This window comes from Carcharodon carcharias, chromosome 13, assembly GCF_017639515.1.
Source record: "Carcharodon carcharias isolate sCarCar2 chromosome 13, sCarCar2.pri, whole genome shotgun sequence".
Taxonomy (NCBI): Eukaryota; Metazoa; Chordata; class Chondrichthyes; order Lamniformes; family Lamnidae; genus Carcharodon; species Carcharodon carcharias.
Genome location: NC_054479.1, coordinates 44,984,666 through 45,012,647, shown reverse-complemented (window position 1 = coordinate 45,012,647; position 27,982 = coordinate 44,984,666). Strand labels below are relative to the sequence as shown.

Here is a 27,982-nt window from a genome sequence, read left to right as displayed (position 1 = left end):
GGAGTCAGGTGCTGTTACAAGGTGGAATGGTCGGTCTCAGTGATGGCATGGATGTAGTATTTTAAAGTGTGCAATTTTCTGTAGCACAAAGGCACATTGCCAATTTCATATGTGCAGATTGAAAAAATCCAAAGGTGTAGTTAAACAATCAAATTTAAATAGTACAATACAAAAACAGAATTACCTGGAAAAACTCAGCAGGTCTGGCAGCATCGGCAGAGAAGAAAAGAGTTGAAATTTCGAGTCCTCATGACCCTTCGACAGAACTTGAGTTCGAGTCCAAGAAAGAGTTGAAATATAAGCTGGTTTAAGGTGTGTGGGGGGAGAGAGAGAGAGAGAGAGAAGTGGAGGGGGGTGGTGTGGTTGTAGGCAAAAGCAGTGATAGAAGCAGATCATCAAAAGATGTCACAAACAACAGGACAAAAGAACACATAGGTGTTAAAGTTGGTGATATTATCTAAACGAATGTGCTAATTAAGAATGGATGGTAGGGCACTCAAGGTATAGCTCTAGTGGGGGTGGGGAGAGCATAAAAGATTTAAAAATATTTAAAAATAATGGAAATAGGTGGGAAAAGAAAAATCTATATAATTTATTGGAAAAAAAACAAAAGGAAGGGGGAAACAAAGTGGGTGGGGATGGAGGGGGGAGCTCAAGACCTAAAGTTGTTGAATTCAATATTCAGTCCGGAAGGCTGTAAAGTGCCTAGTTGGAAGATGAGGTGTTGTTCCTCCAGTTTGCATAAATAGTACAATATCATATCAAATCTAAGTATTTCATAAAGAAATTACTTCTGTAGACAAACATTATATTGCTGTTGATAAACAGATGAAATGAAAGTTCATGCTCAATAGATCATTTCTATTGCAACAAAAATTAAATAAAATTCAGATTTATGAACCATCATTCACGAGTTTATCCTTTTTAAAATATTGTCTATTAGAGTAAAATCACTCAACCAGATTAGAACTCAGTCTGAATCCTAATTAAGCGACACCATAATCTCTCTAATGCAACCCCACACAGTAATGAGGGGTGATTTATTGAAACAGATTCTCAGGAGGTTTGATGTGGTAGTTGCTGAGGGGATGTTTTCTCTTGTAGGGGAATAGAACTAGAGGGTACAGTTTAAAAATAAAGGGCTCTCCCATTTAATACATTGAACAGGAAGAATTTCTTCTGAGGGTTATTAGTTTTTAGAATTCTCGCACAGAGCAATGGAGGCTGAGTTAGAGATTTTTTTGATTGAATGGGAGTCAGTGGTTATGGCAGACTGGCAGGAAAGCGGAGTAAAGGCCACAATCAAATCGGCCATGATTTTATTGAACGACAGAGCAGGCTCAAATGGCCTACTCCTCCTATTGCTTATAATATGGGGCAAAGATGGGCACTGTGAGGTGGAAAGCAGTGAGGGGTTTGTAATCCAGAAAAGAAAATGGGTTGAGCAAAGATTCCACCACAACGTTTCTGGCAACTGTAAAATTTGGCAGAGTCTTACAATATGCAGACAACATTAAAAGCAACTTTTTAAATTAAGTTTTATTTCTAAAAGTCAGACAACAGTACTGAAAATATATTCTTTTTTAAATTAAACAGGCTTATACAAACAATATTTCAAATCAAATATTCTCCACTTGTTAAATCAAAAGGTGTAAAACATTTTGGTGCCATGGCAAGATGTAATCATGTGGAGTTAAATAGTTGCAAGTGATTTCTTAAACCCAAAATGTGTGACAACACTATATTAAAAGGCATTCCATTCCATGGAAAATATATCATTGATTATTACCAACCTATTGATACAAAAATGCACAAAAACCTAACAGCTTTGTACCGAGTGTTGATTTTTCAGAATTTTTTTTGCATCTCCACTTTTGCCAGTTTTCTTCGTTTGTGTTTGGTCAACATTTTCTTTTCTACATTTCTTATAAAAATCAGTCACTTGCAATTCCACACTGCAACTGGATTTAAAACTAGGGTATGTGGAAACTAATAATAAAAGTGTCAAGTTAGCTCAGAGGTGGCAAAGGTGCAATGAACCACAAAGAATCTGTTACGGTATTGTAAAATTCTGATTCTAGGACAAGAAAACTACTAATCCAAAGAAAAGGTGAAAAATTACAAAGGGACAGTAAGAAAATACAAATAGGAAGGAAAATTAACCAAATCCAAGAAACACTAAAAATGAACTGGTTACAGCTAGCAGTTGCGAAGAGATTTCAATTGGGGAAGAATTAAAAGATAAATGTAGAATATTCTTTTGACCTGTTGGCAAGGTAAATTTAGGACTTAAAATGTTGATTGGTCTGGAAAAACTTCTATGGATTTAATTAGTGAGGATAACATTATTTAAAAGGAACAATCATAGAGGGACTGTAGTGTCTTTCTAGATAGATGGACAAACGAACAACAGGTTAAATGGCCTTCCTTGTGCAATTTTGAGCCACACAACAATTCTTATGGATACAAGAAGGTGGTACAACATTTGTAGGTTTTGTTTCTCTCAATAACTGGAAGTTTCATTAATAAAACATTTTAACCTTCAGCCTTGTCTTCATCTTTTTGAACACATTCATAGTGTCTTACTTTTGATCAGTCATATAATTCTTTACCATGTAGAAAGTTCCAGTGGTATGCAAAAGATTGATTCTTATTGACGGCTCTCGATTTCTAATTGAACTTATGCTAAGCAACTTTTAGAAACATGTAAGGCTCTTTTTGGTGACCCAATTCTTAATGTAAATGGTTTTTAAATCACAAATCAAACACTCATTCAAATAAATCTTGGTTAAAAAAAATTAATCATTGTCTGATAGAGATTTTCCTCCCATTCCAGTACTTTACCCCTGCAAGTGCAAACTAGAACTTCTTATAAACCAAAAACTGTTTTATTTTCTTTGGAACAGGCAAGAGCATAACTTGGTGGGTCGTCATCACACGGCGCAGAGCATTGCGACAAATGTGTTGCAGAGTTGGCAGCACCCTAGATACTATCCAGAATTTAACATGACCATCTCTTGTCCTGGAATAGTAGGGAAGGAAAAGTGTAAGTCACAAACTAGTTTGTATAAACACATAAGAACCCTGCAGAGAGGATATTTTCTAATATATTGTCCACATTTTTCTCAAATTCAGTGCCATAACAGACAGATGAATGTTTGTGGTTGTTCTTCTACTCAGCCTGCTATCAGTACCTTCCAACAGGACAGCTGAGATTTGGGTCTCACCAACAGGAATCACCAAACCCCTACTAAAATTTTAGTTTTGTAATTGATCAATTTACTACAGACATATACAGTAAAATCATACAGAGCAACAGTTAAACCCTTGCACAGTATTGAACTTCAAAACATCCTTACCCTGTAGCCAATACACTACCATGTGGAGAGAATGTACAACAGAGTCCATTGGCCAGAGGAGCAACATAAATTGGCCTTTGCAAATCCAAGGACCAAATTCTCAGCAATCTAGACAAAAATATTTTAATTACAAATTATGATCTGCAGATTTAATATTGAACAAAGATAGACTGGCCTTTAGCCCAAGTAGCACTAAAAATGACAGGCTAGGTAGGTGCCATGATTAAATTGGCATAGCAAAACTTATCTAATAACTAACTACAGATTATAAATCTAATCAGATTTAATGACAGAAACCCAACTATCAGAACCTGAAAAGTTTAATTATATTACTGAACATTTCAAATTAAATTTATGTACATGTTAAATGTCAACTTCTACAGTAGTGTGGTTCTTTTGTCATTCACCTTAAATCAGCTAAAGATGATATGAGGAATTTTTTTTAAACATAGTGAGTAGATTGGATCTGAAAAACACTGTCTTAGAGTGTAAAGTGGCAGATTCAATCGTGGCTTTCAAAGGAGTATTAGATAATTATCTGAAGGGAAAAAATTGCAGAGTTACAGAGAAAAGGTGAGGAAGTGGCACTAGCCAACTGGCTCTTATAGAGAGTCGACAAGGATATGAAAGATCAAATAGCCCCCTTTTGTAATGAAACCAGCCTTTGATTCTATGAGGAACCAAGACCTTATAGAATACTTAGACCTGAATTTTCATGCAGATGAAGAGGGTCTCCGTCTTAGCAAAAAGAGTTGTGGCAGCACAAATCCAAAGTCCCGCCCTGAACCCTACCACCTGCTATTTTCACAAGCGGGGGGGGGGGGGGGGGGGGGGGGGGGCCAGGTTCTAAATAACATATCCGTGATTCAGAGACAATTGCACATGTCAAACTGCAGCTGCCTCAAGTCAGATCTAACCTGCTAGTGGGATGTCCAAAACATGACTTGTGCACTTTAGACCTGGGAGCAGATGGTCTAAATATACCGGAGTTCTTTGGAGAGATAGGCTATCCTTTCGGATGTTCTCCCAGGACACTCTTTGGTATTGTTAAAAGTAGACATGAATGCATGTAAAAAGTGCACAAAACTCCTTGGAACTGTAAAGAGAACTGTCAAAGGAATTTAAATCTCCTACCCTTTAAATATTTGAAAAAGAAGTGCTTGCTATTTCACTGTCTGCTGATAGAAGCCTGAAAGCTACCATTATAGGATTAATGCTGCTTGACTGATTTCACAACCTAACACCAAAATGGGGTGCATGTTGGTTCACTGTTTGATTGACAACTCCAAGTGCTTATAAAGTCTTTGAAGTGGGACCATGAATACAAATGCTTGTTTTATAAGGGAATAAAGGAAGTTAAATGTAGTGAAAGGGCTTTTAATCAATAAGCGTACTTTTTTTTGAAACAGTGCATTCAACACTTAAGAACTTTATTTAATCTCAGCATGGGTCCGGAGGTCTGCTTATGATGGGTACTGGGTGAGTTGGCATGGAGAATGTAGGAGCAAAAGGTGGCATGTTGGGGGCATGGGGACTATAAAAGGGCTATGGAAATGAGTGGAAAGACATGGTTTGGTATGGAGGGTATGAGGAACCATGAGGGTGGGTGACAGGCATGAGGTGGCAAGGGTTAGCATGGGGAGTGTGTGAGGGATGACCTTTGGTAGGCTGTTTTATTCCTTATCCTCGTTGCTTCAAAGTGCCGGAGAACTGAGGATGACCTTTCGCCCAGCCCACCTCCGCACCTGGCAGTCTCCGCATTCTTTCCGGGATTGGTGGCCATGATACCAATTTTCACACCCCCACCCTGTCTCCACCGCCAAGAACGAAAGTTCAAAGTTCCAGGGCACTTCCTCCCATGTCGGGTTTGTGGAGTCAGGAATTGTCCCAATTCTGCGCTTTAGACCCAGGAGCGAAAATTCGGATTTTAATTTCAAATTTTCAGATTGCATCATTAATAATTAGTACAATATACAGTTCATTTTTTAAAAATCTCAAGTGTTACCTCTATCTGAACATATCCGTGCAGACATGCACAAGTCAGTCCCTTTAAGTTACTGTGTGCTCAGGCACACAAAAAAAGGACCTGCACACAAATGAATCAGCTGCCCGGTATAAAATAAGCTTAAGAGTGTATGTTGATCTCACCCATCGTCTGCTACCGAGGTAACATTTAGTCCCTCCTGGGAGAAGGAGACTGCTCGTACAAATCCAGTACTAAAGCCATCATCAACATCCAGAGCAGCAAAGGTGGAACAATGCCTGTAATACAGGAGCTTTACATTAACAATATTTGTTCTGATTTATAACCAAGGATGTTTAAAATAAATTTTTAAACTAGTTTCCAGTGATACATTTTCAGGTTTTTCTTTAAAAAGATCCTAATTAATGGGAGTTGGAAGGGTCTGGGGGAAAAGAGAACTTCCCAGAGCAGAAATCAGGTCTGTTCCTTCCAATTGGCCATCAGTTCTTGGGAGGTGGTAAGTCCATTCTGAAGACCCTGGGAACCCCAACAGTAGGAAGGCAAGTGCTCCCTGGAATGGCCGCAGTGGGGCTGTCACTGGTTCTCTAGGCAGTGAATGTGCCTACAGCCATTAAATCCAGCTCATTAACTTTTTCTCTCTCCACAGATGCTAATCAGACCTCAGTATTTTCAGCATCTTCTGTTTAATGCCAAATTTATATCTGAAGAGAGTCCGCAATCAAACTCACTTATACAAATATACAAAGATGTTAGGAATTAATGTTGACATTATCAAGTCAATTTCATTCCGTACACCACATTGGAAAACACTTACTATGTAACAAAGTAACAGCAAACTGGGCTGTTCAATTTCACACAAATGCTACTTTACCTCAGTTTCATCAGGCTTTCTCCAGTGTCTGGGTCCCACACAATTACATGAGTGTCGTAAGATGCCGTAGCTAGTAATGCTCCGTTGGGTGAAAATTCACATGATACAACATCGCCGCCATGTCCTTCTAGTTTCCGAATCACTGTATATGATACCATACTCCACAACAACACCTGCAATCAGTATACAGCTGAACTTTTCCACAACCTCAATGCCTTGTAAAAAAGTGTCAAACCCAAAGCAGAACATATATGTAATTAGCTAGCAAGCACATTGTTTAAAGTTCATACCAAAAGTATAATTAGGATAGATTTCCCAAGCCCTTGCATATAATGAGTGCCTCTTCAAATACACATCAAAAAAACTCAGGGCCTTCTGCCCTTATCAAAAATATTTATGCCACCATCAGTTAGACTGACGTTTGATGCCGTAAGAAACTCAACAATCTGAGATTCACCTCCCTGTCACACAAACAGGCCAAATTCAGTGCTGTAAACATCCAGATACAAGACAGTATTTCTGTAGCAGAAGGACTGATGCTGGAACTATTTGAGCCAAGACAAAATAAAAAAGTTACATGTTAATTTCAAATCAGTTTCCAAGATGTCTTCATTTATATAATGTCTTTGACATAGAAAAACATCCAAAGGTGCTTCACAGAGGAATAATGAGACACGAGGAGGGATGACCAAAAGCTTGGTCAAACATGTAGGTTTTACAAAGGGTCTTAAAAGGAGGGGAGTGGATACATATACGAGCACATGCGAATACATCATAGACCATAAGGCATAGGAGTAGACGTAGGCCAGTTGGCCCATCGAGTCTGCTCCACAATTCAGTGAGATCATGGCTGATCTGGTAATCCTCAACTCCACTTTGCTGCCTTTTCCCCATAACCCTCGCTTATCTTTGCCTTAACAACCCAGCCTCTACAGCCATCTGCGGTAAAGAATTCAACAGATTCATTACGATCTGCAGAAATTCCACCTCATCTGTCTAAATGGGCGATCCCTTATTCTGAGATTAAGCCCTCTGGCCCTAGACTCTTCCACAAGCAGAAACAACCTCTCAGCATCTACCTTCTCAAGCCCCCTACAAATCTGGTGTGTTTCAATAAGGTCATCTCATTCTTCTAAACTCCAAAGATACAGGCCCAACCTACTCAACCTCTCCTCATAAGAAAATCCCTCCATACCCAGTATCAATCTAGCGGACATTCCCTGGACTGCCTCCAATGCCAATATATCTTTCCTTCGATAAGGGGTCCAAAACCATTCTCACTATTCTAGGTGTGGCCTAACTAGTGCCTTGTATAATTTTGGCAAGACTTCCCTATTTTTATACTCCATTCCCTTTGAAATAAAGGCCAACATTTCATTTGTCTTCCCTATTACCTGCTGAACTTGAAAGCTAGCTTTTCAGGATTCATGCATGAGGACCCCTAAATCGCTCTGTGCTGCAGCTTTCTGAAGTCTTTCTCCGTTGAAATATTGAGCTCCTCTATTCTTCTTGCCAAAGTGCACAGCCTCACATTTTCCCACATTATATTCCATCTGCCAAGTTTTTGCCCACTCACTTAACCTGTCCGTATCCCTCTATCCCTTTGTCACCCTCACTGCTTGCCTTCCCACCTTTGTGTCATCCGCAAACTTGGAAATAGTACATTCGTTTCCCTCATCCAAGTCATTAATATATATTGTAAATAAATGTGGCCCCAGCACTGATCCCTGTGGCACTCTAGTTACAGGTTGCCATCTTAAATGCCCTCTTAACTCAACTCTATCTTCTAACCATGCTAATACTATCCCCAACACCATGGGCTTTTATTTTATTAAGTACCTTATCAAACGCCTTTTGGAAATCCAAATATAGTACATCTACTGGTTCCCCTTTATCTATCCTGCTCGTTAGCTCCTCAAATAATTCTAATAAATTTGTCAGGCATGATCTCCTCTTCATAAAGCCATGGTGACTCTGCTTGATTATATTATGCATTTCTAAATGCTCTGCTATTATATCCTTTACAATAGACGCTAACATTTTCCCAATGACGGATGTTAAGTTAACTGGCCTATAGTTACCTGTTTTTTGTCTCCCTTTTTGAATAATGGTGTTACATTGGCAGTTTTCCAATCACGGACCTAGCTTTATTCCAGGAATAAAGCTAGGTCTGTGAAGATATCCCAAACAGTTGTATGTAGAACCATTGAAGTCACTGACAAATTAAAATAAAACCAAGGGCAGATGCAAACAAGGATACAGGTTCAGATGTTCAATCTACAGGATGAGAAGTTTGTATTGAACCCCTGGGATACTGTCACGCCTTCCTATTAAGGGAACACAATGCAGGTAGGTCATAAAATTCATTATTTCACAATCCTGACTGACGGCCATCTTCACAGCCACAAACATCTTGGCCATTTCAGTAATGTCAGGACAGAAAACAAAATTCTGGAAAGAAAGAAAAAAATAAGGAAAGAAGGTAAAGGAATCAAAAGGAAAGGTTAACTAATGGAAAGAAGTAAAGATCAGATGCAAAAGTAAAATTAAATCATGTACACACCCCAACTCTCAAGATAGTCAAAGAAATGGGTTAATAGTCTTGCTGAACTTTATATCAGAATGCTTCCCCTGATTGAAAACAAATGCAGACACAGCAGATAATCTAATAAATCCAGCAAGAAAATATAGCCTGGTTTCTGGTTGAACAGTCACAAATGACACATCCGTTTGATCATACCCACGAGTTATAGATAACCTTCATTTACTAATTACAGTTGCATGAAAGTTGAGTAATCTTTGATCAGAAGGGTGTGAATTTTCTAAACATCCCACAAATGTTAGTAATGGTTATTTATGGCCTGAAACTGGGTGTGTAAGAAGAGATTGTGAACATTAAATAGTGAGAGTTAACTTCCAGAATTCCTTTATAATATTCAATAGATCAACCTACAATTCTTTTAGAATTACTATGGAATTTAACGGAAGTGTCACGAATGTATAAAATTCAGTAGCATCTTAGTGTCATTGTTTAACTATCTACATGCCATATCATATGTAAAAGAAATGTTTGTCCAAAAGTCTGATACTGATTGACCTTTATAGTTAAGGTTGGAAACTTACAGTCTTTCCTCCTCCCACAGAACAAAGCATGCTCGAGTTGGGAGTGACAGCACAACAATAAATCCATTGGTTGTGGCCTTTTAATATATGCAGTAGTTTACCTGGAGGGTGGTAGAGAGAGAAAAAAAAGTAGCAGTGTATCATACTAAAACAATCAGCCTATGAAAGACATCATAATTGTGACAATGAATTATGCAGCATATTCGGAAGCAGCAGACTGAGGAACATCCAACTATGACAAATATTTCCCATGACTGACTGCGCCAGGAATTCTGATCGACAGAGATATAAGATCTATTTAACAAGTGCAATTTTAGATTCTTAATCATCGTATACCGTCAATTATTAAATATGATTCACACATTCTTTGGTTGACATAGTTCATTAAAATATTGAATGTTTCAAAAAGGCACCTTTTAGTAATCAGAATATCAAAAGAAAGACAAGTCCTTACTTAACTAAATATTAACATCCAATAAAATCTTGAAGCTATGACAAAATTATGTAGCTACACCAATATTTTACAACTACAAATGTTCAGAACACAATTATACTTTTAACTTAAATTTGCCTTATGCACCACCACTTCTAATGTGTTTTCCTCTTCTCTATGCCTGCTGCTCATGTTACACATAATCCAATCACTAATAGGTGGGCAAGAATGTCCCAATGTGATTTGTTTTTTTGATTTCCTCACCCCCTCTGTGCAGAAGCACTGTCATTATCCAATCACCATCAGGATATTATTATATTAATTTACTTCCATCCACTCTGGAATAATATATTGGATGATCAATATTCTGTGCGACAAATATAAATTATGAATAAGAGGGGTAAAAAAAAAGTGATCTCAAAAGTCTTCTATAAACATTGAAGGAAGGTAGTTGAGAGAGTTGGGCCCAATTAAGGACAAAAAAATGTTCTTGCAGAGACACAAGGCATGGCTGAGGTATTAAATGAATACTTTGCATCTGTCTTCACTAGAAAAGAGAATGCTGCCAATGTAATAGTAAAGTGGGAGGTAGTAACAATTTTAGATAGGATAAAAATAGATAAAGGAGGTATTTAAAAGGGTTGAGAGTTAGAAAAGTCACTCAGTCTGGATGGAATGCTTCCTAGGTTACTGAAAGGAGTAAATGGTGCAGAGGATCTGGCCAACATCTTCCAAACATCCTTCAATATGGGAGTGATGCCAGGATTGGAAGGACTGAAAATGTTACACACTTGTTCAAAAAAAAAGGGACGGAGGAATAAACCTGGCAATTACAGGCCAATGTAGATGGTGGGGAAAATTTAAAGAAAATAATTGAGGACCGTAGGAGGGCATGCCAGAAGCAGCACCAAGCATACCCAAAAATGAGATGCCAACCTGAAGCTAAAACACAGGACTACATTCATGCTGAACAGCAGAAGCAGCATGTTATGGAGAACGCCAAGCAAACCCACAGCCATCAGTTCAGATCAAACTTCTGCAGTCTTGCCACATCAGGTCATGAATGGTGATGGACAATTAAACAACTATTGGGAAGAGACTCTAAAAATACCCTTCACCTTAATGATGATGAGCCCAGCACCTCAGATGCCAGACTTCAGCCAGTTTGATATTGAGAAACTTTCATCTATGGTGCTATCAAGCAGCACCTACTCTCTGATGTTCAGTTTGGGTTCCACCAGGGCCATACAGCTCCACACCTCATTAGAACCTTGGACTGAATATAAGTAAAACAGCAGAATTCCAGAGGTGAAGTGAAAGTAACTGCACTTGACATCAAGCAGCGTTTGACCAAATGTGGCATCAAGGACCCCTAATAAAACTGAGGTTAATATGAATTAGGGAAAGCTCTCCACTGGCTGAAGTCACATACAGCACAAAGGAGAATGGTTGTTGTGGTTGGAGGCCTATCATCTAGAACATCGCTGTAGGAGTTCCTCAGGGCAGTGTTCTAGGCCCAACTACATTCAGCTACTTCATCAGTAACTTTCCTTCTATCACAAGGTCAAAAGTGGGAATGTTCACTGGTGATTACGTGGTGTTTAGTACCATTTGTGACTCCTCAGCCACCGAAGCTGTGCATGCGGCAAGCCAACATTCTGCCTTCAGCTGATCAATGGCAAGTAACATTCACACCACACCAATGCCAGGTAATGACCATTCCAACAACAGGGAGCTCAATCATCTCCCCTTGACATTCATTGGGATTACCATCACTAAATTCCCCACCAACATCCTAGGGCTTACCGTTGATTAGAAACTTAAAATGGACCAGCCACATAAATATGGTGGCTACAAGAGCAGGTCAGAGTTGTGTATTCTGTAGCAAGTGACTCAACTCCTGACTCGACAAAGCCTGTCCACCATCCACAAGGCACAAGTCAGGAGTTCAATTGAATACTCTCCACTTAGCTAAATGAATGCAGCTCCAACAACACTCAAAACACTCAACGCCTTCCAGAACTAAAGCAACCCACTTGATTCGCACCTCATCCATCACCTCAAATGTTTACTTCCTCCACACCAGTGCACAAGTGCTCACTTTGTACCATCAACAAGATGCATTGCAGCAATATGCCAAGGCTTCTTCGACAGCACCTCCCAGACACATTACATCGATTAGAAGGACAAGGGTGCCGGCTCATGTGAACATTACCAAGTTCCCACTCTTCTGACTTGGAAATATATCACTATTCCTTCACTGTCACTGGGTCAAAATTCAGGAACTCCCTCCCTAACAGCACTGTGGGTATATCTTCACCACATGGACTGCAGCAGTTTAGGCCGGCACTCACCATCACCTTCTCAAGAGCAATTAGCAATAGGAAATAAATATTGATCTTGACAACATCCCATGAGCAAAGAGTAAACAGGACAGTTAGAGACTTCAGGAGGTCAAAGACAAACTGGTGAAATGGATGCATAGAAGATGAGATTTAACGTAGAAAAGCATGAGTTAACACATTTTGATAGGAAGAATGAGCAGAGGCAACATGAACTAAATGATAAAACATTAAAAAGAGGGTGCTGGACAGACACTTGGGCGTGTATTTACTAAAATATTTGAAGGTGGAGGACAAGCAGAGAGGGCTGTTTCAAAAAAAATGTTTAGGATCCTTGGCTATATCATTAGAGGCATAAAATTTAAAAGCAGGGAAGTTTTGCTGAGCCTTTATAAAAATACTGGTTAGGACTGGCCTGGATTATGGCATTTAATTCTGGACATCACACTTTAGAAAGGATGTATATAGGTTTAAAGAGCATGCATAATAGATTTACTAAACGGTATATTGGATGAGAGACTTCAGTTATGTTGGGAAAGTGGGGTTGTTCTCCTTAGACCAGACAAGGGTCAGAAGGGATTTGATAGGTGTTCAAAATTATGAATGCTTTTGCTAGTTTATCCTTATTTACTCTGTCTCTAATGACAGAAGGATCAATAACCAGAGGACATCGATTTAAGTTGATAAGGCAAAAAAAGGCAGCACAAGGAAAATAATTATGCAGCAAGTTGTGACCAAGAATGCACTGCCTGCTGGTAGAAGCAGATTCAATAATTTTGAAAAATGGAATTGGACAAATACTTCAAAAGAAATAAAATTACAGGGCTAAGTGAAAAAGCAGTGGAGTAAAACTAATTGAACAATAGTTTCAAAGAGCAAGCATAATCGGACAAATGGCCTTCTTCTGTATCGTATCATTTAATTAATTAAAGAAAACTTTTCAACATTCAAATGTTCACTAAGCCTGATCCTTCTACTGAGTCCATTACAGACTTTACCTCATCCAATTTATCTGCATAGGGACAGTGTTGCAAATAAATGTTTCCTCATAATTTAAAGGCATCAACAAAAACTCCTGAAATTCTATTTGGTGCTTTTACCACATTATTTAATTAGCATTTACTGAGTTTACACTGTTGTGTTGATGAGTACAATCCAGAGTATAGGGTTCTTTCTTCCTTTCACATTACAATAACACTGTGGTATCAGCAAGCTAATAACGGAGAGTTAGAAATGCTGTGAATCCATACTCAACTCTGCTGTTCAACTCTGAATTGTTATCCTCCACATACAACTTTGGAGATATTGTTACTCATTGCTGGAGATTTGTTCCACATATAGACTGCTTTATATGGCCGAGGGTGGGGGGGGAGAGAATATATTTCTTCTAATTTATAGTCTCACTGGAGGCAGTGTGTGCTCACAATACACGTTAAATAGCCTGTTTTTCTCTTTAATGATATACACAGAAGATAGTGGGTTTTTTTCCACATACCATCCTGTTTTAGGTCCCATACACGCAGAGTTGTGTCCCGTGATGCAGAAATCAACATGAAGTTTTCATTGGAGATAAAAGCAAAGCATCTCACTACTGACTGGTGTCCTTTTAACTTGAAGAGAAGGTGTGCTGCAACAGAAATAGGAAAGTTTAAAACTACATGCTGTGAAAAATGGTGAGGTCATGAAATGTTCATCACTTCAGTGCCTGGTTAAGGCTTCTGGGAGTATTAGCTTTCCAATCTCTCACTCAAGTGATCGTTCTTCTTAGAACTCAGATGTTGAATGTTGGCAAGATGCTCAACCAAAGCAGGCATCACAGCTAAGACCTGCCCTGCCATAACCTGACATGCACTTGGCAGGAAGAGTCAATGTGATAGCAGTTATGAGGAACCATGGCTGATGTTGTCCCTCAGACAACATGTTGCAGTGATCCTAATTGATCGAAGTCTGTTCATTATTGGAGATCAAAGCTGTGGCCTTTTTGTTCTGAAGGAATCAGTTCCAGTCTTTAAAAAAAAAATCAAGTGGAAAGAATTATAACTGGGTTGAAACACTCCTCAGTACACACTGCATCTGTCCAAATATAAAATTACTAAAAAGTTCAGTTTGGTACAGGCCCAACATGATGTCTGTACCTTCAGCTGCCAACAACCACACAACTGGATCACAAAGTTCTCAGTTACAAATGAGTCAACAGAAACATGTTCCTACATGTTTCAGTTTTTAAATGAGCATTATTGAGGCAAAATGACCATTACTGGGGCTAGCTTAGGTACTTAGCAGCACTTCAGCACTACTGAGCAATGATGGCGAACCAGCACTAGGTATCTGTGAAAGTCATGAAAGCAGAAATAGCTAACATTGAAACAATCTGTTTGTTAGCATTAAAACCAGTGAAACCTCTACCTGGTTGTCAGTTAAGACCATCAGTACTCTCTTTTAAAGATTAAACAGTTAAAGAGGAATTTGCATCTTGTGACTTTTGTAATCTGAATGAGTTGGCATTTTCCCTTTATTTCTGCAAGCTTTAAAAACTGATGACATTAATGGTTTGGTAGTGAGTGCATTCAACAGTGGGAAAGAGCTGAATTAGCACATATTATTAGTAATCCATTTATACTATGAAACTACTGGTTCCCTTGCTGTCAAATTATCCAACATATACAACATTCAACAATGTATCGTTTGTACAGGCTACCTTTAAGACAATGAATTTTTCCTGGGCTTCTCTTGCCACTGCCTCCAAAATAAGTGCCATGTTCTAAATGAGTGTAAATTGCAAACTGACAGAAGCAAACGATGAACCAATGTTAACTTAGAAACCTCACACTGTTGATGGCACTCTTTTCAACGGTTCCCATCAATAGCATTCATTTGCAAACAAAAGCTATGAAAAATAAAAAAGACATTAATCAAAATTCTTTGTATGTTTTACACAAGCTCTACATTTAAGAAGCTTGACCCAGTTTGAATTCCAATTACAGACATGAATCCTTGACCTCATGCCCTGTGCTGTAATACAATCCACTTGGCTGCTCTCCACCCCATTATTGCAGATTCCACATGTGAAAATTATATTCATGTACACTTATTTTCCAAAAAATTACAAATTGTCTCAAAGTCAATTTCTCTCATACAGGCCAGAATATAAAATAGCAATCAGGACAGAGACCAAGATAAAACAACAGATTGTCTGAAACTGTAGAAATTCATAGAAGGGCTGGTCAAAAAATTTCTGAACACACCAAAAAGGTTATTGTCCTAACAGCATGGTACCTTCCAATCTGATTTCAATCCTAAAACATGCTTCTATCCTCACAACCTAGAAACACAGAAGATTTGCATTTGTACTTCTTTAGCTTAGTGAAATAATGCAATGGGTGCTTTTGCCCACAAAAAGACCAATAAACAGTTATTACTGATAAAGGGGAACCAGTAGATGTAGTGTATTTGGATTTCCAGAAGGTATTCGATAAGGTGCCACATAAAAAGGTTATTACACAAGATAAGAGCTCACTGTATTGGAGGTAATGTATTAGCATGGATTGAGGATTGGTTAACACACAGAACACAGAGTCGGGATTAATGGGTCTTTTTCAGGTCGGAAAGACATAACTAGTGGATCAGTCCTAGGACCTCAATTATTTACTATCTACATTAATGACTTGGAGGAGGGGGCAGAGTGCAATGTATCCAAATTTGCTGACAATACAAAAATAGGTGGGAAGGCATGTTGTGATGAGGACATAAGGAAACTGCAAGGGGATATAGACAGGTTGAGAGAATGGGCAAAAGTTTTAGCAGATGAAGTTTAGGGTAGGAAAGTGTCAGGTCATGCACTGTTAGGAAGAATCAAAGGCAGACTATTATTTAAATGGTGAGAGACTCCAAAACAAAAGTGCAGCACAGAGGGATCTGGGTGTTCTTGTGCATGAAACACAGCATGCAGGTGCAGCAAGTAATTAAGGCAGCAAATGGAATCATGGCCTGTAATGCTAGGGGGTTGGAGTTTAAAAATAGGGAAGTCTTGTTACAACTGTACAGGGTGTTAGTGAGGCCGCACCTGGAGTCCTATGTACAGTTTTGGTCCCCATATTTAAGAATGAATGTACTGGCATTGGAGGCAGTTCAAAAGAAATTCACTAGGCTGATTCCTGGGATGAAGGGGTTGACTCATCAAGAACAGGTAAATAGGTTAGGCCTTTATTCATCAGAGCTTAGAAGAATGACAGATGATCTTATTGAAATGTACAATATTCTGAGGGGGCTTGACAGAGTAGATGTTGAGAAGATGTTTCCATTAGTGGGGGAATCTCGAACTAGGGAACACTCATTTAAAACTGAGGTGCGAAGGAATTTCTTCTCAGAGGGTAGTGAATATCTGGAATTCTCTACAAAAATAAAAATACTTGGAAAAACTCAGCAGGTCTGACAGCATCTGCTAAGAGGAACACCGTTAACATTTCGAGTCCATATGACTCTTCAACAGAACTAAGGAAAAGTAGAAAAGAAATGAAATATAAGCTAGTTTGGGGGGAGGGGGGGGGGGGGGGGGGTGTGGGGGGCTGTGATATGACCAGCTTATATTTCACCTGTTTTCTACTTTTCCTTAGTTCTGTTGAAGAGTCATACGGACTCGAAACGTTAACTGTGTTCTTCTCTGCAGATGCTGTCAGACCTGTTGAGTTTTTTCCAGGTATTTTTTTGTTTTGGATTTCCAGCATCTGCAGTTTTTTGCTTTTATCTGGAATTCTCTACCTCAGTTATGGAGGCTGGATCACTGAAAGTATTTAAAGAGGTAGATAAATTTTTGAAATATTGGGGAGTTGAGGGCTATGAGGAGCTGGCACGAAAGAGGAGTTGAGGCCTGGGGCAGATCAGCCATGATCTTATTGAATGGCAGGGCAGGCTTGAGGGACCAAATGGCCTATTCCCACTGCTATTTCTTATATTCTCAATTTAATTCTCATCTTACTTCATTGCTCCTTTGCAATTTCTTTATTTAAATGAGGTGGTGGGGGTGGGGTGGGGGGCAGGGAATTCAGAGTGGAAGGTTTTGACTATTAAATGGTCATTATGAAGAAATTAATTAAGTGTTTCTCAGTGTGTAAATAAAATGATAAAAATGAATCTACAGATATTTAAAAGGTGTTCCCAACTCTCCGTAGTTGAGAAAGTTCATCCATGGAGCTACTGAGTTATGAAGAAAATATCAAAGCTTCTACAAAGTTGGCTGATTTTGACTAAGGCAAGAATTGGAGCACTACAATTAGCTTCAGTGTCCTTAAATTAGTAAGGGAAAACATCAGCCAGGATTTCCACACATGATCATTATAAAGCAACCCTGTTAGATGTGTGTGAAGTAAGGGTGTAGATAGGATTAGGCTTGGCTGTGATCCACCCTATAATTGTAATCACTGCCAACACTCCATAACATTGTTCAATTGCCCATTATATATATTGGGCTAAGTATTGGAAAGTATTGCCTGAATCGATAACTACAGAGTTAATACCCTGAGGAGCGGAGAGGAAAAAAAAACTGCTTTGACTTTAAGTTGTATAAAGGCTACAGTATCTCCAAGTGACAATTACATTCTTTCAGCACAATGAGAATGCTGGCCTGTGCGCAGAGACACCACAAGATATTTTACCGGTAGGCACTTTCCACAACTTGATTTCTCCATTGGTGAGACCTGTGGCAAGGATTGTACCCGAGCACTGAAGCGTGCACTTGTGTTGGTTCTCGGATGACTTATTTCCATTCTCAGATGGAGATGTTCCAAATGATAACCCCCACACTGTTTGACCACAATCGATTATCTTTTCTCCACACTGGCCCTTTGCTCTTCCATCTGCTTTAAAATGATGTGTACTTTTATAACTTCTGTAGAAGAAAAATAAGGACAAAGCATTAACAGAGGAAGAATTCGCTGAAGATATGCTAACCATATTAGGTTCAAAAACTGCCGACTGTGCAGACATAAAACTGCGATGCCTGCTAACTTGTAACTTGTGATAGATCCTGCAACTTGATCCACAACTCCGAACTTGAAATGCCAAACTGCTGAAATGTTCCTTATTTTTAAAAGTAAAGACAGCTTAACCCTTATTGTGCAATCCGTTACAATTTTAATTATAATTTTTACTGATAATTGATGTAAAATCTACACAGAATTACATAGGATATACAAAAGAGAACCTAGCCATTCTGCCAGACCATTCAATACCAGCACTTATGCTCCACTTAAGCCTTCTCCTGTCTTTCCTCATCTAAATCTATTAGCATAATCCTCAATTTCCTTTTCTCTCGTGTTTATTTAGTTTTCCCATTAAACACATCTATACTATTCACTTCAACTACTCCTGGTGGTAGCAAGTTTCAAATTCTCTCCACTCTTTGGGTACTTTCTCCTGAATTCCCCATTGAATATCCTGGTGACTATCTTATATTGATGGCCTCTTGTATTGCTCTTCCCCACAGGTGCAAACATTCTCGCTCTGTCCGCTCTATTAAAACTTATCATAACTTTAAAAACCTCCCTTAGGCCGCCCTTCAGCCTTCTCTTTTTAAAGAGAGAAGTGACCCAGGCTGTTCATCTTTTCCCCAGTGGGTAGAACAAGGAAGGCTCCAAGTTCAATCTCCAGCCCATGGTGAGTTAACTGATCACAGCTGGGGATGATGGTAGAGCTGTTATTGTTGGTTTCAGTATCCCTGTATTATGGCTGAGAAGATCAGTCAAATTTCTAGCTCCTGATCAAGATGTAGAAATGCTCGCTAAAAATGTGCATGTCGAGAAATCAGAATAAATCAGGAGTCTGGGCGATATTCTCCATGGTAACACTGCACACTTACTAGCCTCAAAGTAAAAACTGACCACTTGACCAACAGTCATAGAATCATAATCCAAGCAAGGAGTTAATTGTCTTTTGCACAGAAGAAAAATTGGTAGTGAAAGAGAGAGTGGAAGGAACAGGTAAAACTAGGCGGAATATGGAATGGTGAAAAACTCTGGTATTCATGTTGGTCAGAAATGAGGCATTTCACTTGGGCTCAGCCTGAGCTAGGGATGAGAAGTATTATCCATGGTTCCTAATGGCTATTCACGACCTCTGCTGAAAGTGTATACCTGTGGGGACAGGCTCATCAATTATCAAATAGCTGCAAATACCTGCTGTCTAGGCTCACACAAATATATGTTTTTATTCATTTGTGGGATATGAACATCACTGGCAAGGTCAGTATTTATTGTCCATCCCCAATTGCCCTCGAGAAAGTGAGGTGAGCCACCTCCCTGAACTGTGTACATTCATAGTGCTGAAAGGGACAAAGTTCAGAAGATCATAAGCTAAGAAATAGGAGTAGTAGGCCATTCACCCCATCGAGCCTGCCATTAAGTAAGATCATGGCTGATCTGATTGTGGACTTAACTCTGCTTTCCTGCCTGTCCCCATAACCTTTGACCACAATGTCAACAAAAATCTGTAACTCAGCCTGGAATATATTCATTGACGTAGCCTCTACTTCTCCCTATGGAAGAGAATTCCAAAGGCTAAGGACCCTCAAGAGAAGAAATTCCTCCTATCTTTGTTGTAAATGGGAGACCACTTATTTTTAAAAGCAGTGCGTCCCTTGTTCTAGGTTCCCCCACTAGGGGAAAACATCCTCTCTGCATCTACTATTTCAAGACCCCTCAGAATCTTAATATTCAAAAATAAAATCACCCTTTCCTCTTCTAAACTCCAGGAGTATAAGCTTAATCTTTCCTCATAAGGCAACCACTTCAACCCAGGAATCAGCCTAATGAATCTTCTCTGAACTGCTTCCAATGAATGCATATCCTACCTTGAGTGAGGAGGTTCCAGGGCTTTGACCCAGTGACAATGAAGGAATGGCAATATAGTTCCAAGTCAGAAGGATGTGCGACTTGGAGGTGGTGCCTTGTTCTTCTAGGTGGTAGCAGTCACTAGTTTGGAACGTGTGTCGAAGGAACTTTGGCAAGTTGCTGCAGTGCATCTTGTAGGTAGCACACACTGCTGCCACTGTTGGAGGAAACGAATGTTGGTGGATGGAGTGCCGACAATGTGGGTTGCTTTGTTTTGGATGGTGTGGAGCTTCTTGAATGTTGTTCGAACGGCATTTACCCAGGTATTTGGATGAGGAATTGGAGAGCAATTGGGAGATAATATCATCACGAGCAAGAGAGAGGAGAGGAGAAGAGAGAAAATTGGCAGAAGTACTGAGGACTTCCCCATCAGTATGACTTTGAAAAATTGATATTTTAAATAGATTTAATCAACTTCAACATTACACACTTTTGTTTCTGTTCATGTATTGAGAATACTTTTGTTCAAACAGCAATTACCTATGACATCATCTACAAGAATATTGCCCAGAAAAATTGAAGTGAAATATGATCAGAACAAGCCTGAAAGTTCATTAAGCCCAGCTTAAGAAGGGCTGGGGAAGGCACTAAACTGTGGCCCAATAATACTAATACTCCAAAGAAAATGTCAAAGTATTTCTTGGGATTGGTAGTAGTTACATCTATTCTCTTGCACTTGAAGTATGAAAAAATACCAGAATGGGAGGATGGCATTATTTGTTAGAGTTCCCACTGGTACCATCACCTGCACCTTAACAGACTGGATGCCAACAAGGTACTGTTGACTTGTGCATTACACCAGCAGAAATCAATCCCCAAGGATTGTTCCAAACTAAGATCAAAGTGATGCCCTCAAAAAATGCTAAGAGGGACTGAAACAGTACATTTTGTAGGTAGGCAGCAAACTAACACCACATTTCCCCAATTAGCAGGCACCTAAAATAGCACTGACATTAGGTATAGGCACACACAGACACTACATAAATTATCTGGTCTCAGGATCTCCTGTGGGGGTCTGGCATTTTGGTTCCCACTCCACCATAGCTATAGCAGTGCTGGATGGCAGCTTTTTGGGCCCAGTGTGATTGATTGAAGAGCAATCCTGCCATTTTAACAGTGAATTTAGTTCACCACTTTCCTTCTGCCAAGCACTGAAACAAATGATGCCCTTGGACACAACTGGGCTACTGACAAAGCAACAAATAATGACTACACCATTTAATTATTCTTCAGGGAGTTGTTGCCAAAACTTATTTGAAGTTATAGAAACTTTGTGCTGCTGTAACAAACAATACAGGCATATTTATAAAATGAAAGGGAATTTCCATGGGAAAGAATTACCTCCTTAAAATGAAAACATCTTTTGAATCAGTGCCAGCAGTAATATGGTTGTGTACTCAATAATGGTGATTTCAGTGCAACAGCTGAATACTTGCATTGAATGAAAAATATATCACACAAATAAGCTCAAGATTCCTTAAGCAATGACTTTGCAAACTTACATTTTGTGATCTTCAAGCGGCCAGGGTATCAACTTCACAATATTGTGTCCTTGTGACCATGCAAAGTATGAGCCATCAGGGGAAAATGCCACACCCCAAGTCTCACAGCCAGATTTACAATCCAATTCACGAGATCTGTTGGGTATGAGCTTTGCCAACAAGAGAGACTCAGCTGCTGTAAAACAAAACATTACGCTGGTTGTAACACAGGTACCTAACAGTCCCTCATTAAAATGTCCCCTACAACCAGCATGTACCCTATAACCAGCAGATTACTGCCTCTTCACCCACAACGTGCACATTTTCAGATAATATTTACACTTTAATTCTTCCTTTTATAATAAAAAAAATCATAAAAATGCACAGTTCAAACATATTATCCTTTTGCAATTTCACCATATGTTTCAATTTACATTAAAAGACCTCTTAAAATACACAAAAAACATGTCAGTATTCCTCTATGCTCAGGTTAAGTTATCTCAAGTGGAAAGTGAAAGTCATCCCTTGGTTCTTGTAGGAGCAAATTTAGTTTAAAATTAAAACCACTTTTCTTGGGTCATATTTGCTACTTGACTTGATTTGTTCATGCTTACTTAAATGGTCACAATCCAAGATTAACATCACTGTCAGATTTTTGTGATTCAATGAGACATTGCTCACATCTTGTGCCCCTTCACTTTCTAAAACATTATGTAGCTAGTGTCAGAGATTGGCTGAAGCCTCTCTGAATCAGAACCCTTAGATACCGATTCCTGCATTTTTATGTTTTTGTTTTGGAAAAATTATCAAGTGGAGGAATTTTAGCTTTAGGGAATGAAACTCTTTCCATTTCAGTCACCCAGAATCAGTATTGAGCACTTTGGCAGAGTTATAGCACAGTTAGATCTAAGAGTCAAGCTCTCTTGACTCTGTCCAATAAGATGCATCAGCTCTAACTTTAGAGCCTGCTGCCCAGCATAGCTTTAAAAAAAATTCCAAGCACATTTCACCCTTACAGACAGAACGACGTTAAAAAAATGGAGTCATGCGCACCAAGAAAATTTGTCCCCTCGCTATCCATTCGAAGCAAAACATTTATTATCTTGAGGAGCTGCTAATTACAATGTCATCCACAGTTCAGTGTAGTCTTAGAGTCAGAAGGTTGCAAGGTCATGCCCCCCCCTCCAGATATTAGAGCATACAATCAAAGTTGACATTCCAGTGTAGCTGAGAGAGACTGGGAGTGTCAAAGCTCTGCCAATCCAACCTATTTCAGAAAGAAAGACTTGCATTTACATACCACTGTTCACACCCAAATGACACCTCAAAGCACTTTACAGCCAATGAAGTACTTTAGAAATGTAGTCACTATTGTAATGTAGGGAATGTATGAACCACTTTGCATACAGCAAGCTCCCACAAACAGCAAAGTGAAATGACCAGAAAATCTGTTTTAGTGATGTTAACTGAGGGATAAACATTGGCCAGGACACCAGGGAGAACACCCCTACTCTTTGAAATAAAAACAAAAAAACTGCGGATGCTGGAAATCCAAAACAAAAACAGAAGCAGAACACCTGCGGTCTGTCCGCAAGAATGACCCAAACCTCCCTGTCGCTGGCCATTTTAACACTCCACCCTGCTCTCCTGCCCACATGTCTGTCATTGGCTTCCTGCATTGTTCCAGTGAAGCCCAACGCAAACTGGAGGAACAGCACCTCATCTTCCGACTAGGCACTTTACAGCCTTCCGGACTGAATATTGAATTCAACAACTTTAGATCTTGAACTCCCTCCTCCATCCCCACCCCCTTTCTGCTTCTTCCTCCTTCCTTTTGTTTTTTCCAATAATTTATATAGATTTTTCTTTTCCCACCTATTTCGATTATTTTTAAATCTTTTATGCCCCCCACCCTCACTAGAGCTGCACCTGGAGTGCCCTACCATCCATTCTTAATTAGCACATTCGTTTAGATAATATCACCAACTTCAACACCTGTGTTCTTTTGTTCTTTTGTCTGTGACATCTTTTGATGATCTGCTCCTATCACTGCTTGCTTGTCCCTACAACCACACCAGCCCCTCCACTTCTCTCCCCCCACCCAACCAACCCCCCACCCCACCTTAAACCAGCTTATATTTCACCCCTCTCCTTGGATTCACCTAGTTCTGTTGAAGGGTCACGAGGATTCAAAACATCAACTCTTTTCTTTTCCACCGATGCTGCTAGACCTGCTGAGTTTTTCCAGGTAATTCTGTTTTTGTTTTGGATTTCCAGCATCCGCAGTTTTTTGTTTTTACCGCTGTTTAATTGACTGCCACTGCTCTTCAAGAAATGCCTACCTTGAAGAAGTTCTGTTTGTCTTTGCAACGAGATTTCCGTATCTCTCTTTTGCCTTGTTTACCTTTATTGCTTTCCATTTCTCTCCTGGTGTTTGACAAGGTGTTTACTAAAACCCACTTTCACAGCCATATCTCCTTTCTCAGTGACTGTCTCCGTCTCCGACTTACCCCACATGGATTTCAACTGAAATTCCACCCCTCATGTTTCGAACCCACCCAGGATTGCAGGTATCTCTGGGACATAAAACATTTCTCTGACTGCTGTTCCCATCACATTTTGAGATCCACACTCAGTGCCATGCGCCGCCATAGGAACAAACTCGACCTCTCCCTCCAGCAGCACCGCCGTACCCTTTTTCAAAGCTGCGCGTGCCCCCAGTTTCATTTTATTCTTCGTCTCATCCGACGCCTCAACAAGAAACATTTTCTCTTTCCCTCAAGTGCTAAGGAACACAAGCTCCAACAACTCATTGACACCAACATCCATCTAGGACCCTCCACCCCTGCCTGTCCCTCCGTCCCCACCCCATCTTCCAACCCCAGCCCCAGCCGTGTATTCACTATACCCCTGAACTTCCCCTCTTCGACGCTGAACGTTCAGTGCTCAGCAAAGGACTTAGTTTCATACCCTTACGCCCTCATCTCAATGAATTTCGGGCTCGGCACGATGCTGAACTCTTCTTCTGCCGTCTTCATCACCGTGCTCACTTCTTTGGGCAGGAGTCCTCTCCCCGTTCAACGGATCCTTTTACCCACCTCCAATATTCTCCCAAGACTGTCACTGACCTCATCTCCTCTGGGGATCTTCCTCCCACAGCTTACAACCTGATAGTCACCCAACCTCACACAGCCCGCTTCTACCTCCTACCCAAAATCCACAAACAGAACTGTCCCGGTAGACCAATTGTGTCAGCTTGCTCCTGCCCCATGGAACTCATTTCTCGTTATCTTGACTCCCTTCTCTCTCCCCACCTACATCCGTGATTCCTCTGACACCTTACGTCACATCAACAATTTCCAGTTCCTTGGCCCCAACCGATTCCTCTTCACCATGGACGCCCAATCCCTCTACACCTCCATCCCCCACCAGGATGGTCTGAGGGCCCCTTTCTTCCTCAAACAGAGGCCCGAACAATCCCCATCCACCACGACTCTCCTCCGTCTGGCTGAACTTGTTCTCACACTGAACAATTTCTCCTTCAACTCGTCTCACTTCCTCCAAATAAAAGGTGTGGCTATGGGTACCTGCATGGGCCCCAGCTATGCCTGTCTCTTTATAGGGTATGTGGAACATTCCTTGTTCCAGTCCTACTCCAGCCCCCTTCCACAACTCTTTCTCCGGTACATTGATGATTACATCAGTGCTGCTTCAGGCTCTCGTCGGGACTTGGAAAAATTTATTACTTTTGCTTCCAATCTCCACCCGCCCCCCCATCATTTTCACGTGGTCCATCTCTGACACGTCCCTTCCCTTCCTTGACCTCTCTGTCTCAATCTCTGGTGATAGACTGTCCACCAACATCCATTACAAGCCTACCAACTCCCACAGCTGCCTCGACTACAGCCCCTTACACCCCGTTTCCTGTAAGGACTCCATCCCATTCTCTCAGTTCCTTCGCCTCCGTTGCATCTGTTCCGATGATGCTACCTTCAAAAACAGTTCCTCTGACATGTCCTCCTTCTTCCTTAACCAAGGTGTTCCACCCACGGTCGTTGACAGGGCCCTCAACCACGTCCGGCCCATCTCCCGCGCCTCCGCCCTCACACCTTCTCCTCCCTCCCAGAAACATGATAGGGTCCCCCTTGTCCTCACTTAGCACCCCACCAGCCTCCACATTCAAAGGATCATCCTCCGCCATTTCCGCCATTTCTGCCAACTCCAACATGATGCCACCACCAAACACATCTTCCCTTCACCCCCCTGGTGGCATTCCATAGGGATCGTTCCCTCCGGGACACGCTGGTCCACTCCTCCATCACCCCCTACTCCTCAACCCCCACCTATGGCACCTCCCCATGCCCACGCAAAAGATGTAACACCTGCCCCTTTACTTCCCCTCTCCTCACCGTCCAAGGGCCCAAACACTCCTTTCAAGTGAAGCAGCATTTCACTTGCATTTCCCCCAGCTTAGTCTACTGCATTCGTTGCTCCCAACGCGGTCTCCTCTACATTGGAGAGACCAAACGTAAACTGGGCGACCGCTTTGCAGAACACCTGCGGTCTGTCCGCAAGAATGACCCAAACCTCCCTGTCGCTTGCCATTTTAACACTCCACCCTGCTCTCTTGCCCTCATATCTGTCCTTGGCTTGCTGCATTGTTCCAGTGAAGCCCAACACAAACTGGAGGAACAGCACCTCATCTCCCAACTAGGCACTTTACAGCCTTCTGGACTGAATATTGAATTCAACAACTTTAGGTCTTGAATTCCCTCCTCCATCCCCACCCACTTTCTGTTTCTTCCCCCTTCCTTTTGTTTTTTCCAATAATTTATATAGATTTTTCTTTTCCCACCTATTTCCATTATTTTTAAATATTTTTAAATATTTTATGCTCCCCCCACCCCCACTAGAGCTATACCTTGAGTGCCCTACCATCCATTCTTAATTAGCACATTCGTTTAGATAATATGACCAACTTCAACACCTGTGTTCTTTTGTCTGTGACATCTTTTGATGATCTGCTTCTATCACTGCTTGCTTGTTCCTACAACCACACCACCCCCTCCACTTCTCTCCCCCCACCCCCAAACCTTAAACCAGCTTATATTTCACCCCTCTCCTCCGATTCACCTAGTTCTGTTGAAGGGTCATGAGGACTCGAAACGTCAACTCTTCTTTTCCGCCGATGCTGCCAGACCTGCTGACCTTTCCAGGTAATTCTGTTTTTGTCCTGCTCTTTGAAATACTGCCATGGAAGAGGGTAGACAGGGTTTCAGTACTGCCTCTCAGCCGAAAGACTGTACCTCCCACAGTGCAGCACTCTCTCAATACTGTGGATTGTCAGTCTAGAATTTATGCTCAGGTCTCTGGAGTGGGACTTGAATCCATAACGTGACTCAATAGCATCAACGGAGCCTTGGTTGACAACTGATTGTTGTATGAGCTCGCGTGTTTGGCAAGCACTTTCTAAAAACAAGGGTAACATCTCTTTGAGGCGGAACACCTGCAATCATTTAACTGTTCGATTGACACGGAGGCTCCAATGACACGACCACGTATCACAAAAGCCTCAATGTGTGTTTGAACCTTTCTAAGCTTCCTGTGCATGGTTACAATGTAAACAAGCCATTCGGAGGTGCACAGAGTGATTCCCAGAAACTTGTCCTTGCAGCGTTCACTCACCTGCACGCTGGGGGCTGCAATCTGTAGATCCGTCCATCAATATAGCAGACAGTTATCAGGCTGCGTCCTCGTAGAGCAAACAGTGAATCCACTTTTTGTATTGTCTCGGTCTCAACGCATCTTTAACTCGTCCCCCCTTCTCCAATCCATTCGGGGTTTTATTTTAAAAAATACAATTTTCCAGACTGTCTCATCAGCAGCGACTGTCTGGTGTCTAGCTGTGCTTGGAAACTGGACACAGGTTACATTGCACCAGCTGCTACTGCTCCTAAAACCAACAGCTGGGCGCAGCCCGGACCCTCCCTGTAACCAGCTGAGCAGCACCACGTGACCTTCTCCCTACTGCCCCCTTGCAGTAAGGAGGACCAAATAAATGAATTTTATTCATTTCAATTACTCCCCCATCAACTCCTCAGCTCAGGTTCACAGTCAATTAATTACTTTTGAAGTGTAATTGCCATTGTTGGTGTCAGCCTTGGCTCAATGGTAGCAATTCTACATGGAAGACCATGGGTTAAAGTCCTGCTCCAGAGACTTGGCACGCTAAATCTAGGTGCACACTGTAATGCTGTACTGAGGGAGTGTCACACTGTCAAAGGTCCTGTCTTTTAGATGAGATACTGAACTGAAGCCCCATCTGTCCTCTTAGCTACATGCAAAATATTCCATTGCAGCATTTGAAGAGGACTGGGAGTGTTTTCCCCAATGTCCTGGCCAATATTTATCCATCAATCAATATTGTTAAAAAAAGACTGAACTGGTCATTGTCATATTTCTGTTTGTGGATCCGTGCCATGCACAAAATTGAAGCCACAATTCCT

The 27,982-nt window shown here is 40.8% G+C and overlaps 2 protein-coding genes across 3 annotated transcripts in view; one reads left to right on the top strand and one right to left on the bottom strand.

The window, feature by feature from the left end:
- Positions 1-9,473, top strand: part of rfc5 (replication factor C (activator 1) 5) — a 62,440-nt gene extending 52,967 nt beyond the window's left edge. The window contains exons 12-13 of the transcript XR_005944846.1: positions 2,907-3,046; positions 9,358-9,473. The gene's annotated coding sequence lies outside the window, so the exon portion shown is untranslated. The remainder of the gene's footprint in view (positions 1-2,906; positions 3,047-9,357) is intronic.
- Positions 1,522-27,453, bottom strand: wsb2 (WD repeat and SOCS box containing 2). Of its 2 annotated transcripts, none has more exons than XM_041202906.1 (9): positions 27,162-27,453; positions 21,498-21,672; positions 17,764-17,996; positions 13,608-13,739; positions 9,338-9,438; positions 6,215-6,387; positions 5,508-5,621; positions 3,360-3,467; positions 1,522-3,022 (listed from the first exon to the last, which is right to left on the bottom strand). In XM_041202906.1, exons 1-9 carry the CDS (start codon positions 27,196-27,198, stop codon positions 2,860-2,862), a joined length of 1,236 nt encoding a protein of 411 aa, XP_041058840.1. In that variant the 5' UTR covers positions 27,199-27,453; the 3' UTR covers positions 1,522-2,859. The 2 variants fall into 2 exon arrangements, with proteins under 2 accessions (XP_041058840.1, XP_041058841.1); XM_041202907.1 differs by having other exon boundaries at positions 21,498-21,669.
- Positions 27,454-27,982: the final 529 nt, after the last annotated feature.